Source organism: Cynara cardunculus (genome assembly GCF_001531365.2).
Source record: "Cynara cardunculus var. scolymus isolate 2C chromosome LG 10, CcrdV1, whole genome shotgun sequence".
NCBI lineage: Eukaryota > Viridiplantae > Streptophyta > Magnoliopsida > Asterales > Asteraceae > Cynara > Cynara cardunculus.
This window is the reverse complement of record NC_037537.1, coordinates 28,281,130-28,297,935: the sequence shown is the minus strand read 5'-3', so window position 1 is coordinate 28,297,935 and position 16,806 is coordinate 28,281,130. Positions and strand designations below refer to the sequence as shown.

Here is a 16,806-nt window from a genome sequence, read left to right as displayed (position 1 = left end):
TGGGTCACATTGTGTATCTTTGTTTTTAAGGTTTGAGTTGGTATCACAGTATATCATAATGGGTATCACATTGTGTATATTTGTGATTACTTGGTACCTGCCGAATTAATGTTCACTTGAAGCCGGAGATTGGAGGTCGGAGAGATGAGAGAGGAAAGAGAAGTTTTTTAAAAATACCTAAAATGCCCTCTAATTTTAATTTTAATTCAAACTACCATAATTATTAATTTTCTAATGTATCCGTTGATTTGTGGTTAAGATTGAATCTCACAGTTACCATAAATTAATCAGTTCTCACTTAAATGAGCCATATTTAAACATATATAAATCTAATACAAAAACCGATGTAGATATTGTAAATAAATCTATAGGGTTTGTAAACTCCTTTAATTTTAAAATCAGGTTAATTTATAAATTAAAAATCATTTTAAATAAAAAATGCAGTATATATTTTTTTTTATCGAAACTAAAATTCTACATCATATTTAAAATAAAAAATTATTCATTTTGGCTATTTAACCAAAATATCACATAGCAAGTTTTCCTTAATTTCAATACCAACTAAAATCTCATTAATTGATGCAATGAAAATTAATTTCAAATATCACATTAAAGATTTTTTTTTAATGACAAACAAAAAGTTATGAACCAAAAACATCGAAACAACGAGGAAACGACGAAAAGAACAGAAGCCCGATGGCATACAAGACAAAGGAACAAAGCCACCTAAAACACAACAAAAAGACCACAAACACAAAAAACCAATAATAACCCAAACTAGTGACGGATACAGGAATTTTATAGACTGGATTCTCGTAAAAAAATTCTACCGAAAGAAGTGTGGGCAAGTTTTTTAACCCTCAGCCCACATTCTATGAACGTTCCCCGGCCTTGGTCCGGTCCCTGACGTTTACAAGGATTAATATCTCGTCCTCAATTTATTTTCTGGTCAAACTCCGATCCTTATCTCCGGACAAGACCTAAGTTTAGAAAATAAATAATATATATATATACATATATTGTATAAAATATATTAATAAAATTATATGGCGGGTATGAGGTGGGTCGGGGGATACGCCGGTTTGAGTCTATGGGGGATTCCTTGTCCCGGGACCCGTTTTAACGGGGAATATCCGTCTTGTTCGGGTCGGGTGAGTCGGGTTCCGCACCCAATCGAGGCAAATCACCATCCCTAAACCTTATATATATATGTAAGAATCCCAAAATTGAATCCTTACTCAAATTTTTTTTTAATCTGAAAATCGAGTTTACGTAAATGCACAAAATATTTATGTAAACTTTGGTTAAAAGATGAAGTTGGTTGAAAAAGTGAAATTGGTTGAGTTGATGACTATTTTGACCAATTTCTCTTTATAATATATGAATCATATAAAAAATTTTCAAATGAATTTTTTTAGTAATTCACATATGAACATTTTCTTAACCTTCCTTGCTTATTAGCTTCTCATGCTATTTAGCTTTCTTATTTGAACTTCTGTTTGATTGTATTATAAATAATTTTTTTTTTTGTATAATGTTGTTTTGTTTTTTCGAAATGTCGAACGAAAGGGTTGAGAAAGCTCAAAACGCACAAGAGGAACAATCACGCGTCTCAAAAAGAAGAAAACATCCGACTTGGTGATGATGTTTGTTTCATATGAAAAATGACCCCTTAATATATTAAAACATCGATATTGGTAAGGTAACTTTATTTCAGATCAAACTAGTTATCTTTCGACTTTTAATTTTGATATGAATTCGTATGGACTTCTAGAAATTCTTTGATCACTTGAATCAATATTGTAGCAATTTACAAAGGGAAACGTTATAAGGTTAAATCTTTATTAAAATCTATGTCAAAGTGTCGCTCCGTTAGTAAACGGCCGAGAGAAATTTGTTCAAAAGCTATATCGAAGTGGATTTTTGATATTGTTTGTTTCGACTTTAAAGTGAAAATGTGATTATACATGTTTTGCAGCATGTTCCAATGAATTTTGTTAGTTAAATGGGTTGATTACGAAAACGAAATATAAACAAGTAACTGTAAGGGATGAAACACGAAGGATGTGGCCAACAATGCTACACAAGAGAACAACAAAATGAAATTCTGTTTATTAGTTTGGCGTGAATTCAGAGTAAGAAATCACTTGAAAGCTGATGATATTTGTATGGATGAGTTCGTTAAAAAGGGAAATGTTCTTTTTATAGTACGTAGCTCTCTCTCTCTCTCTTTGTGTATATATATTTTGGTCAGTACGGTCGTAATACTTTGGCTTTATCTACCAATCCTAAAGGCATCTCCAATCGTACACCAAAAGTTCCATTTTGCTGGCATTTTGTCAGAGATGTGAGAGAAACGACATATGTTATGTGTTCTTGTTCAAACGATATATATATATATATATGTATATATATGTTGTTGAAGATGAAACCATTTTCGATGTCAATGCCCCACCAATTTGTAGTTTTTTTGTGTTAGAGTTGGAGATGGTCTAACGGGATGAGTTCAAACCCGACGGATTCATATATCACGAACCCCCCTTTTTGTAGCGTTAGCCGTTAACTTTATTATTTAGATCTAGGAAAGAAGGCGAACATGAACCGAACTCTAGTACACGACACAGATTCGACAATAAAGAAGGTGATTAGAGCTTCTCGCGGTGCAATTGAATTGAAGGAAGGAGAGACTTTCAAAATTTGCAATCAGATTAATTCCCATGAAAACCTAAATTTAAAGGAATGTGCAAATAAAAGAATAAATATAAAGCAAATAAATTATAAAATAAATATATGTTAATCAATATATTAAATTACTATTAAAAGGGTACATTGAGATATTTTTTTATTTTAATGTTTCATTTTATTTTTTTGTATATGTTGATATAAAACGGTTCATGTGGTTTTGAAAGAGATAATGTTTTTACTTTTGAATAAAAATACATTTGAAGATATCATATAAATTTGAAAAAATATATCGATATTAATATCAACTTAATTATTTAAAAGTTCTCGGTTTTATACAATTTATTTTATTTTATTTTTTATTATAATTTAATTTAGGTCAAATAATGAAGTAATTTATTTTTGGCTTAACAATATAATTTTTTTAAAGATAATGATTATGTTAGAACTCAATAATCATCCTAATTATATTTTAGATTTTTTATATTTAAAATGAAATGTTTATCATGTATTTGCTTATATTTATTTGTAGTTAGTTATACGAATTTAAAAATAGAATTTTAATAAGTTGTATTTACGCATAATTTACTTGCAATCTTAAATTTTAAATAATATATATTAATAAATAGTAGTTCATGTATAAAAAATGATTTTTAAGAATTTTTGTCAAATATTTTATAATATAGTATAAATATTTTGATGGAAAAGATTAAATGGTAAAAAAAAAAATGAGAAAAGCCAAATTCAAAAGGGATGGTAGATCTTGATTGTTGACGATCCGTTAAGTAGGACCTGTTCGCAAGTCTTGTTCAGATATTTCTCTAACTGCAAATCCAGTGATTCGTTCGATCCCGCTTTCAATGTATTGGATCCACTAAATCAACCAACATTCCATCGCCTATTTAACCCCAAATCAGTTCTTGCTTGATTACCGTTGAATTCAATTTCTTAGTTGTTCACAAAAACACAGAGAAAATGGAGAACAGCCCTCCATACTACAAGGAGGGCTTGCCATTGCCAACAACGATATCCAAAACAGAAAAACAACGATCTAGATCATCATCAAGGTCTTCCATACCTTCAATCTTTTTCGCTTTCTTCTCTTGTCTCGCTTGGCTTTACATCGCCGGCAGGTATCCAGCTTTCTCTTTGTGCATTTGTACTTTAGTTGGTAAACATTGAAATTTTTTATCCCGATGAACTTTTATGGTTTACAAACCCTAAATTTGTAGGGTTTTTATTTCATGTGATCATGTTACTTGTAATTCGTATGTTAAGACCTGTGTTTGTTGGTGAGAAATTCAATAATTTCTGGATCTTGTATTTGTGTTTTGTGAAATACAGGGTTTATAATCTTAGGGTTTTTGAGGATAGTACGGGATTTTGTTATCCCCTCCATAATTGAAAATAATCGTGTTAATTTAAGTCTAAATCGTTTGATTTTACTAGGTTATGGCAGGATGCCGAGAACAGAATGTTGTTGTCTAATTTGCTTATGAAGAATTCTGCAGAGGTTTGCTTTGCATCCATAATTGTTCAATTGCTTTAGATGTTATATTAATAAAATAACTGATCTTGATCTATCTCAGCCAGCATGACTTAATGTTCAAGTCATGTTTGGATAAAACTATCTGTGTGGATTAATCTGTCCATGTAGATTTGGACGGTTTTTGTTTGGGAGAGTTTTTTTTTCATGGAAGGAGCCTGTTCTTTAATTGGGAGGGGCAGGTCTGGAAAAAACTTGGCTTTTAGCATAAAGCTCCTCCCTAGAAGCTTACTCAATAAGCCAATTTCTATACCATTAAGTCACTACCAAACAGTCATATATAGCTGACCAAATAAGCTGCGAGTCTCATTAAGCTCATTAAGCTGCTAACAAACAGGCCCTAAGTATTGATGCATAAATATGTTACTGAATACAAATCAAGAATCACTATAGTGATTCTAGTGAAGCATGATTGAGGTTATTATATTGGATCAACTATTGTTAACTGGGAACATTATTCTCTCTCCCAAATGAACTGCAATATTTGATTTGGTTCATAGTTTAAGGAAAATGTTTTACTATTTGGATAGCATCGGAATATGAATGAATCTTGTGGATTCAAAAAACTACCTTCACTTGTTTGTAGTTATGCTAATAAGCGATTATGTACTTTTGAACTTAAAAACTTTCATAGAAGGAGACGTCTCTATTTTCATGAGATGGGCATGCATCATTTATAAGACAAATATAAATAGCATATCTCTCTCTTTCTTTCGGATGGACTAAAAAGAATAATTTTATCACTTTCAACAGATGGGTACACCCTGTTAGTTGCTTATTTCCATGAAATTAAGAGAAACATATATGGTCTATATAATGAGTTCTGTTAACTTTTTTGTCGTGCTTGGTGGCAGCGACCGAAGGTTCTTACAGTTGAAGACAAGCTCATGGTCCTAGGATGCAAGTAATCTTCGGGTCTTTCTAGTTTCTCTTTCAAGACATTCCCCCTCTATTTTTATGTGTAAATCTCTAAGGTACCTCTTGAAATGATAATACTCTGTCTGTTACGAATGTTTGCTCTCTAGGGATTTAGAGAGAAGAATTGTGGAAGCGGAGATGGAAATAACGCTAGCAAAGAGTCAAGGTTTCCTTACAGACCAGTTGAAGCAACCTGGCAACTCTTCCCAAAAAAAACTTCTTGCAGTGATTGGCGTTTATACTGGTTTTGGGAGTCGATTAAATAGAAATGTTTTCAGAGGATCTTGGATGCCAACTGGTCAGTGAATGATTGAAAGATGTTGTATTTTTTTAATATTCTCCTTGCCCGGTGTTTGGAGTACCTCAGTGGCTACTTCAACGCTCACCCCATCTTGACTCCTTAAGTCCATCTAAGTGTAACCAGAAGATCCCACTTTCTTTAGTGTTATTTTTGTATGCTAATCCACTTGAGTTTTACAGGTAACTCATTAAAGAAGCTTGAAGAAAGAGGAATTGTCATACGTTTTGTAATTGGTCGGAGGTTTGCCACTCGCCTTATTTTTTTTTTAATATTTATTTAGTAGGATCCGTGCTGTATTTGTTTGCCACAATGCGTGTGTATCGTCTAGCAAGTAGGTTTCTGGACAAAAAAACATCCAAAATTATTAATGGAGAAGAGAGATGAATGTATTTGTCAAATTGACTGAAGTTGTAATAATTACTATATCAGTTGAAAACCTATATAGCATACTTCTCTTTGTTAACTAACCCAAACTAAGTAACCTTTGAAATTTCAGTCCTAATCGCGGTGACAGCTTGGACCGTAACATTGATGAGGAAAATCGTGCAACAAAAGATTTCTTGATTCTTGTAAGTTAGTAGGATATATCTTCAAGCTATATGGTTTTATAAATGGTACTATAGAACTTTATCTCGACTAATCATCCAAATACCCTTTCTCTTTGTATAAAGCTGTCTGTGTGGAGTAATCAGTCTGTATAGATTCTGAAGGTTTTTGTTTGGGAGAGCGTGTCTTTTAATTGGGAGGGGGATGGTTTGGAAAAACTTGGCTTTCTGCATAAAGCTTTCCCCTAGAAGCTTACTGAATAAGCCACTTTCTATACCATTAAGCCACTACCAAACAGTCATGTATAGCTGACCAAATAAGTTGAGTCCCATTAAGCTAATTAAGCTGTTAACAAACAGACCTTAACTGAACTACCTCGAAGAAACACCTTGGTTGAGAAATAAATTATATTTTCTCTCCTGATGGATGACTGGTTACGGAGGGACCATTTCGTTTTGATAATTTTGTCATCATCCACTTGTTCTCGAACAGTCCCGAAAATTTCTACAATAAATTGGGGTAGGTCACTATTGGAGTTTTAGAAATTTGCAGTAAAGAATTGAATCTCATTTCCTATGTATAGAACTTTTCAACGAGATAGTGCTTATTCAACTCCCACATGAATGGTGCTAGCATGACTTTTTTTAATTGTTTGATTCTTAGGATGGTCATGAGGAAGCTGATGAAGAATCACCAAAGAAAGCAAAGTTCTTCTTTAGCACAGCAATTCAAAATTGGGATGCAGAGTTTTATGTAAAGGTGGATAATAATATTGCCCTTGATCTTGGTAAGAAGCTTCCCATTTATTTTTGTATTAAAACACACCTTCATAATACATCCGACTCTGCTAGAATGTTTGTTGTATTTATTAGTCTTATTCACCTTTCAGAGGGGTTAATTGAACTTCTTGAGAGTCGCCGTGGTCAAGATAGTGTTTATCTTGGATGCATGAAATCAGGAGAGGTGGTTGCTGAAGAGTAAGTATCTTTTTTTACCAATACTCAGTCTGAATATGTTGTTTGTGTTTTTAATGTCTGACATGTATTCTCTTTGAATAATTTCTTTTATACCATTTCGTTCATCCTCAATCTCGCTGGCCCCATCTCCGTTCGACATGCATCAAGCAAATGGGACCCACAAATTGGTGAAAACGAGTAGAAGCTAGTATCCACTTCATGGTCATGCTAAACATAGAACCCTTACATTCATCCATTTGGTCTTTTGAACATCTACCACATTAACATATTCACCATAGATGATAGAATACTAGAAATATGGATTTTCTTTTGTCCTGAAACTAACATTTTGTAGTTTCAATGGGATCATTATATATAGGATCAGGTTCAGGGAAAACTACAAAAAATGAAAAACTGAGAACACCCCGGTAACCATTCATCTGGACGGTATATGCCATGTGCATACAAGTAATTTGTAAGCAATTTTTCTGGTATGCACATGTGCATTATATGCACACTTGCATAACGTGCACACGTGCATAAAAACCAAGAAACAGCTTCAATTACTTGTATTCACATGTGCATATTGTCCAAATGAATGGTTATGAGGGTGTTCCTCAGTTTTTCATTTTCTTGGGGTTTTCGCTGAACCTCCCTCTATATATGTGTGTGTGTGTATTAGATGTATGTAATTTTCTATTTTTCCAACCCAATTGTGTTTGTCAATTGTCAGGGGAAAACCATGGTATGAACCAGATTGGTGGAAGTTCGGTGACGAGAAATCGTAAGTATTTAGCTTGTGATTAGAATAATGTTAATAACCCTTTAAAATTGGACTTCATAAGGTACTGTAGTCATCAGATTTCTGAAATTAATATCATAGTGATGTATGTAGTTTCATTTCTCGTCCGTATATGTGGTGAAAGAAGAAATGAAGATGGGTCACTTCTCATTCTATTAAATTTTATATCCAGGTACTTTCGGCATGCATCTGGGTCACTTCTCATTCTATCGAAAAATTTTGCACAGTACATAAATATAAACAGGTAAGTTGTCCCTTGCAAAAGATGTGAATGTTTCAGTACAATTTTTGGAGCATTATTTACTTCAAACTCTTCTAATAAATAGAAGCTTCCCCGTAGTTTAACCTGAATATAATTTGAATAAACGGACTATGCATGCAGGCTGTTGAGTGGTGGTTCCATTAAGGGGCTATTGCCTATTTGTTTGGTTTTCCATTAAGTTCTTTATCGATAAAGATGTGTGTAGGGATTAATCTGTCTATATAGGTTGGGAAGGTTTTTGTTTGGGAAAGTTTTTTCATAAATGGAAGGAGCGTGTTTTTTAGTTAGGAGGGACAAGTTCGGAAAAAGCTTGGCTTTCTGCATAAAGCTCCCTCCTAGAAGCTTAATGAATAAGCCACTTTCTATATCATTAAGCTACTACCAAACAGTCATCTATAGCTAACTGAATAAGCTGTGTATCCATTAAGCTCGTTAAGCTGCTAACAAACAGGCCCTAAATCTAGTTGTGATACTATATCAAACCGTGTTAGTTCCAACTCTAAACGAGTTTACTATAAGTTGAGTAGCCCAGATCATATAATCATCACATAAGTTGTTTTTCTCAATGTGGAATCAGTATTCACTATTAAGAAAAGCATTGCTTGAATTTGATCCTTCTTCTCTTTCAGTGCGTCTCTGAAGACTTACGCTCACGAAGACACATCAATCGGTTCTTGGATGATGGGCATACAAGCAACTTATATAGATGAAAATCGTGCATGCTGCAGCGGCTCTGTACAAGGTAAACATGCTTCCATGGTCTCTTTTAATGTGAAATAGTGTCCATTTTATTCTTTGTTTTTTTCTACGACTTGCATCGGTTATTTTTCTTTCTGTCAGGAACCTATACCTTTCTTTCTACGACTTGCATCAGTTATTTTTCTTTCGGTTATCATTACTCCAGGGAAACTATATTTTTTGCCACGTAGAATTGTTTTCTACTATCTCTGTTAGGAGAATAGCCATACACTTTACCATCTCCGTTAGGAAACTATGTTTTTTTGCCACATAGAATTGTTTTCTATCGTTTTCTTATACTATTGTTATTTTGTAGATTAAAAACAAAATTGTTTAACTCTCTTTCTATATAATTTGATAAACTATCCCCGTTTTACTCAAACCTTAACCAGGGGTTTGCTAGTTTTGCATCCTAAAATCGTTGAATTAGAACTTATTTTGTCACCCAATGCAAGAAATTGGTTAAGTAGTAAATTGGAAACTGGTTCACCCTCCTTCCATTCAGGTGGCCCAATGTTTCTTTCCTAGAAAGTTTCGAAGCTAAAATTACTTATTTTTCTTCGTCATTAGAAATTGTTGATATAAAGGATTGAAGTGTACGTTAGATATTTGGATAAATATTGAAATAGATAAACTGTAGAGTCAACTAATTGCAATTTTTATGGCACGGAGGAAGAATGTAGTATTTCAATGTTCATGATAAACATGGTTGGTGGTGCGGGATTTGGGATTATCCCTCTTCATTGTATTGTACGTCTAGCAATTATGTGGTCACATAGATATGGCCAGAGTCTGAATGCTAACCGTTTGTGAATGACATTTTGTTCCCAGATAAGGTGTGTTCGTTGTCTTGATTGGAGACACAAGTCATGGAAACAATCTATTTGTAGAAACACAAATTCTTGTGTAAGAAGACTCCTTCCCAAATAACCTGTTTTGTTATTTGAAGTTTGGTTCAGTGTTGGTGAGCCTGGTAACCAATGTTTGGTATCCATTCGCCAATTTACCACATGTTTCGACGCCAGTCCCTTTCTTCCAGCAAGAAAAGACATAAATTACTGTTTTTGTTCTTTGAAAATGATGGTGCTCAGGACAAATCGATCCAGAAGTGTCGATTTTTGGGGTTATCATCTCAAATGGCCACCTCATGAAAAAAACATTTACTTTCGCCATCTCACAGTTTTTTCTCCCAAAATAGGCAAGAAACTGCAAGATACTTTTCCTTGCGGTTTTTTGATAAAATCTTACGCATCCAGTGAAAAATTGGACCCACCACAAAAACCATTAAAAACTGCTAGTTACGGTATCGTAGTCCCTTGCGTCTACGCACAAAAAACAAGGCAAAGTCGCACGCTGCGAAACCGTAAGCCCATTTCACAATCTCCGGAACCACAAGGCCATCAACTTGCGAAACCATAAGAAAGGTGTCTTGCGGCGTTCACTTGCGATTTCTTGGCTATTTTGTGAAAAACTACAGTCAGATGGCAATAAAATAAATATCTTATCTTGATGTGGTTATCTACGAGGATAACCCCATATTATTTTGCAAACGAGCCCATTATACCCCACACCCGAGATTGGGTGGGGGTATGATGTAAATAGACCTAATTTCTACCCTAGTAAGTAGAGATAAAGGTGATTGAAACATGAACTACAACATTTAAATAACTACTCCCTCCGTCCCAAAATAAATGTCCATAATGAAAAAGGCAGATCACTTTAGAAATATGTGTAATTATCACACTTTTTAATTAACTAAATGATAATGTTACCCTTATAATATAATTAGATACCTATTTTGAGACAAATTAAAACAGAAAAGTGGACAGGGACGAGTCGAGTAATTTGACGGTAGGCTGCCCTGAAACATGAGCCAATTTTCTCTTTGTTTTACTTTGTTAGTCAAAGAAAAAACTAGTTACCATTTGGTCATATACATGCAGGAACATGTATGCTAGGTATATGAACAAATACAATGGAGAAAGGAGCGACGGTGATCGGGCTTGAGAAGTTCTGTTTTATTGGTTCTAACAAAGGTATAATCCCCGAAGAATTTACAAGTAGTTCATTCCCGTTTAGTAATACTGTTTGGCTATGCAAGTCTCCGTTCTTTACTGTTAGGTGATACTCATCTCTTGTGGCCTCGGCAAATTTAGGATTTCGTAGCATCTTGGAAAATTTTGATTTTTGTGTATGTTTTGGTTCGTGTTGGATTGACTTGACTATTGTAGTGGCGTTTTCAAAAGAGAGGCCGATGTTGGTTGTTTTAAGACCATCTAGGTTGATCAAGAGCACCGTCATCCCTGCCTGTGAAGTTTAACACTATCTTAAGTTAGTAAAGCGATTAAGAGATTGAGATTTGGATCTATGTATGCACTTACTGAAGTTTTTGAGCAGTGTGCGTAAGAACGTATTTTGTTTGTGCCGATAAAACGCGTTGATAGAACATGTCTTCCCATTAGCCGATGCCAAAGAAGCGCGCTGCATTTTAAAGCGTGTTAAAGCATTCGAGAACGTCAAATTACTAAAATAGTTGACGGATAAACCTCCTGTTGTGTTTAAAATTTGTTGCTATGGAGTTGACATAACTGCTTTTATTGACAATTGGAGTCTCACATCGGTTAGACTTGTAGCATTTTTTTGATATATATTGAAACCCCAATTCTCTCCTCAATCATTCTTTTGAATAGTAATCTAATGAGGTTTCATATATCCCACATGATTTCAGTGTCTAGGTCGATTACCTTTGAAGGGGACTTGACATTCCGGGTCATCTATAGTTGTCTACCCTCTTTTGGAGGTGTGTTGAAGTCTTATGCTGGCTAGACATTGACGTTTTCTTCTAGAAATGAACTGCAATTTTGGTGTTATGTTTGAAATTTTTTCTTTCAGCCCTGAACTTTTATATTAGACTGGTTTCATCGTGGTTTGCAATTCGCTTTTGTTTTTGGCCCCTCTGACCAACTCTGTCAAAAAAATACTCCAAAACTCAGGGGTGTTGGTCTTTCACCCCATTTCTCTAACAAAGTTGGAACAAACTATAGTAACCACCTGTGTAATAAGTTCAAGAATAAAAACCGAAATTTCTAATATACCACAGGGGCCAAAATTTTAGTTTACTTTTATATTTTGGAATCTCATTATGTCTTTAAGAGCTCTTTTAACGATTAATGGTAACAGTAAATCGCCAAAACTCAAAATATGTCGGAATATATAAATGTACCTGTAGTAATCAGGGTTCGGGAGAAATGTTGTAGTGTCAAGAAGTCCATAGTTTCCTCCTATCAACGTTTGTCGACAATATGTTTTGGTATCGTATGTAGATGCCATCCCAAGTTGATCCAAGTACCTGTTCCGGTTATCCCCAATGCAATTTAACATTAAATTTAGTGTGATGACCGTAAAATTGTGCAAACATTTGAAGTAACGAGCAATTTTGTGTCAAAAAGACCTACCAAAAGCCAAACACGAAAGCGTTACTGACAAGATTACGACCACTGTTGTAGGCACCTCCAGCTTCACCCACCCAAGCCACCATTGAAGTCCCGTGTTTCTTAAGAATGTTTTGGAGGTCTCTAAACGGTTGTGATCCTCCATCGAGATACGATGGATCGAGTATCTTTTCGACCAAATGTTCATCGACACCTATTTATGGCATATTTTCAATGGACTCGATCTAACAAGAATAGTTGTTGATTGTTAATATCATCGTTAGAATTTTACCTGGACCAAGGTTATAAACGTGTTGAGTAATCGCTTGAAGGGAAGTTGATGCTTCTAGTACGTACTCGTTGAACCAATTTGCATCAAAGAATCCTCCTGGTCCAAGAACCATCGGCTTCTCCTGAAATCCATCGTATATCTTTTGCACTAACTTTTGGAGGGCAATCGTATCGGTTGCGTATTGTTTTGCCTTGATACTTGTTCCAATCCCTGTTCCGCTTAGTTCATTTCCTGATTATTTGCATTCAGTTTTAATAAGATTATATGTTGGTTAATTTGATTAAAAATGATGAATATATGTAATTGTGGGAGTATTAACATGTGATTGACAAACGTTTCTGTTAATATCCGTCAATCGATATGATTGTAAAGAGTATAAATATGAAAGAAACAACTTACCTAGTTCCCAACCATGAATGACGTATCCCCTGTTTGCAGTGTATCTCATAAGAGATTCTGCATCGCTCGAGTCCCATGCTCCATATGTCGTACCATTAGGGTTGATTTTTCGACCACTTAGCGCATTCAACCCGAACATAACCTTCGCACTATAAACATCAAGAAAGTGTCATTAATTAATTACTACACAGTGTATTATACATATCGACCTGCTCAATTTGTCCATACATATATGATATCATATCAATGCTTACTGAAGGCAAATCTATCTGAAAATGTCAACTTTTGACAAGAAAAATTAACAAAAAGTAGTTAAAACGTAATAATTATAATAGCGTTTTAATTTACCCAGAATTTTTGAAGAAAATATTGAGTTGATCCCATCTTGACATGGTGAAGCAACCATCGGTGAAACCAAACATCACACTTGTATCTTTGGTGAAATTTGAACACGGTTCTTGATCACTAATCTTTTGGTATCTCACCTTGTCTTGCAAAGTCCCACCCAGTCTAAGTTTCAACGGAGAAAAAGCTGCATATAAGAATCAAAATTTAACTGAATGTGTTTTTTAGGATGTGTATTCAAAGTAATATTTACTGTATTTTCGTTTTTTTGTATTACAAATACGAGAGAGGGAATGAGCGGTTTTGGTCCTCCTTTTGAAAACACTAGAAGGGTACTCGTACTATGCAGCGAGATATACATCTCGATTTTAATATTTCGTTTTTTTCTTGTCTTAGTCAATGTTATAATACGGTTTTATGTGGTTTTGAGAACACAATAATGTTTTTCTTTTTTAATAAAATATAAATATAAAGATATATCATAAAAAATTGAAAAAAAAATATTTATACGGGTACTAAACTAACTATTTAGAATTTCTTTTTTTTAAGTATTTCTTTTTAGTTCATTTTTTTATTTTTCGTTTAATAATATAACTTTTTATAAAGATAATAATTAAATATTTTGTTACAACTCAATGATTATCCTAATTATATTTTAGATTTTTTATATTTAAAATGAAATGTTTATCCTCTATTTGATTATGTTTACCTGCAGTTAATTATACGAATTCAAACATAAATAAGTTGTACTTACACATAATATACTTGTAATCTTGAATTTTAAGTAATATATATCAATAAACAGAACTTCATGCATAAAAATGGTTTTTAAGAGTTTTTGTCAAATATTTTATAATATATTATAGAAACATTTGAAACTCATAAATTGCAATAAAATTTGAAAGTACAATAATATTTGAATCTCGGTCACTTGTCAAGTTTTCTTGTGCTCACCTTTGACAGCGTTAAACAAGATTTTGTTGTTAAGATCCTGCCAAAAATTGAATAAATGAGACTCCCAAAAAACACATAAACGACGACAATGTTTTAAAAGCAAGAGTGTTCATTGATTCAAAAACAATTAGCCGCTGAACGTGTCACTGGTGCAAACTCAGTCGAACGATATTAGTTCACGTCAGATAAAAAAGATTGGTATAAAAATGTTTAATCAAAATTGCAAAAATCGAACCTTCGAAAATTTCTACCAAAGGAAATCATATTGAACGTTTTCAAAATTTCAACGATAATGCTAGAAAATAGGATAAACGATAACAACTGTAGATCGGTCCCGGACTTGATTAGCAGTATGAACTTACTAGATTAATAAGAGAAGTTTGACCCCAACTACAATTTCCGTAATCACATTTTTCCCGTGGCCACCAATCTAACGTAGCACAAATGAAGTCTTCGTCTACAAAACCGATCGAAGCCGTTCCATTCACGTTAACAGTGCCTTCCGAACTCCCGATGCTTAACGAAAGAACGGTTTTCGAGGTAATCCAAGCCATGAGTAGCAAAGATAACCACACAAATGAGAAACCCATCTGAATGGAACCTATGAACACGTTGAATGTTGGTGGTGAGTTGTGAAAAACAACCACTATTTGTAGGTCAATGGGTTGCATGTTGGATTATACATTGATTCAATATAAATATATTATAATCGTATAATAAATTGAAACAATACTTATTCAACTGTATTAAAATATTAAAAATCAATTTTAATTTTTAAAGTAAATTATTTTTAATTTATGAAAATACATTGATATTTGTAAAAATTTGGGATCACATGAGATACGCTTTTTACACTTGAAACTTCACAGCAAAACACTAGCTGTGAAGGTAACCTTCATAGTGTTTTTTGTTGTGAAGATTCGGCTTTTTTTTTTTACATTAACAACATTTTGTTATGAAATTTCAAATGTAAAAATCGTGACTCACGAAAACAGTATGGTCTCACGTGAACCCAACCCTATATGTAAATATAAGTATCAGTAATTGTATAAAATAAGGTCTTGAACATTGTTTTAAAAGTTTTACGTATGAATTATACATATATCATTATCTTTTTAAAGGTCACGTTTACTTATTAGAAAACCTATACGAAATAAACGTTGTATGAAATGATATTAAATACAACGATTATTATTCAAATTTATTAAAGATAAGATCAATGATTGATGAGATTTTAATTGGCAAGAAAAGACCCAAGAATAGTAGGTTACCAAATTATTTTTTAAAAGCACAAAAATAGCAAATAATAATAAATCAATATACTGTAAATAACTAATTACGTATATATACAATGTAAAAGCAAAAGTATCTAGTCGTTTATTAATGTGAGGAGATTTAATAAACAGTTAGGGGTCGTTGATCCTGTTGCTCGTGGATTTCTTATACTCATTATGTCAGAAGAATAAAACATCGAAAAACATCTGCCAAAATAAAATTTAACCTAAATATCTTGATTATAAAACTAACTTTGCAAAATATAATTAAATTTTTTTTGGATAAAAAATTGTCTATTGGTAACTTCAATTGACCCCACACATAACCTATCTTTAAAAGATATTTTTTGACTCACTCAACACAGAAGACAAACGAGGGACTTAGGAAATTTTTGATAGTTGCTAAATGGTTTAGTGTAGAATGACTGAGTGGACATAATAATTAAGAGGTTCTTATGATGTAGTGCAAAATAAAATATAATTGTTTGGTAATTGTTTAGAATGAAGTTTAGGAGCTGAATGGTTAAATGAGACCCAAGATATAAAATCATTCATAGAGTTTTAGAACCATTAATAGATAAAAAAATTTTGTCAAACAAAATTCATCTTTTAACGATTCAAAGACCGACTCTTAATGAAACTATTAGAAGGTAAACAAACAACCCCTCAATGATATGTAGATGATTATATGGGTAATTGGGTATTAATCGTGTTTGCTAAAGCCCGCTTGGAACCCAGCCCAATTATGGGATAGTATTGGGCCTGATATTTTAATTTTCAAATATCTATTTTATTTTAATGGTTTTTTTATGTATCGATAAAAATACATTTGTTTTGCAATTTGTCTAAGGAGCCGTTTATTAAACGCTTACTCGATTACGTCCTTACCAAGTCATACTACCTTGTCGAATGAATATGGTAAGGATCAATAATCTTACCCGGCAAGAACGAGATAATAACCAAAAGTCTTTCCTGGTAAGTGAGAGCGATGACTTTTACCACGGTAAGGGTTTACCAGGTAAATTATTATATACGATATCGTTTTGACGGACTAAAATCTTATCCTGTAAATAAATAATAGTGTTAAGTTTTACCAATAAACACTTATTGGGTAAGTGTTTGACAAACAAACCCTTAAACTAATATTTTAAATCATACTCTTAAATAAAAAAAAATTATATAAAATAATACGTTATAAACAAATTTTTAAGACTAGAAGTGTACTCGCGCAATGCAGCGAGATACGTCGTGATTTTAATATTTCATTTTATTTTTTATCTTAGTCGATGTTATAATATGACATTATGTGATTTTGAGAAAGCGATTATGTTTTTATTTTTGAATAAAATATATGTTTGAC

At 33.2% G+C, this 16,806-nt stretch overlaps 2 protein-coding genes across 2 annotated transcripts; one reads left to right on the top strand and one right to left on the bottom strand.

The window, feature by feature from the left end:
* Positions 1–3,500: 3,500 nt before the first annotated feature.
* LOC112519561 (hydroxyproline O-galactosyltransferase HPGT3-like) lies at positions 3,501–11,146 on the top strand. The gene is made up of 13 exons (XM_025127759.1): positions 3,501–3,815; positions 4,132–4,195; positions 5,083–5,132; positions 5,254–5,444; positions 5,627–5,687; positions 5,944–6,016; positions 6,657–6,780; positions 6,883–6,970; positions 7,683–7,733; positions 7,924–7,995; positions 8,643–8,755; positions 9,583–9,657; positions 10,695–11,146. Exons 1-12 carry the CDS (start codon positions 3,658–3,660, stop codon positions 9,603–9,605), a joined length of 1,068 nt encoding a protein of 355 aa, XP_024983527.1. The 5' UTR covers positions 3,501–3,657; the 3' UTR covers positions 9,606–9,657; positions 10,695–11,146.
* Positions 10,681–14,843, bottom strand: LOC112520204 (heparanase-like protein 3). The gene is made up of 9 exons (XM_025128503.1): positions 14,535–14,843; positions 14,173–14,209; positions 13,222–13,405; positions 12,874–13,022; positions 12,475–12,705; positions 12,207–12,396; positions 11,975–12,100; positions 11,133–11,232; positions 10,681–11,058 (listed from the first exon to the last, which is right to left on the bottom strand). Exons 1-9 carry the CDS (start codon positions 14,841–14,843, stop codon positions 10,681–10,683), a joined length of 1,704 nt encoding a protein of 567 aa, XP_024984271.1.
* Positions 14,844–16,806: the final 1,963 nt, after the last annotated feature.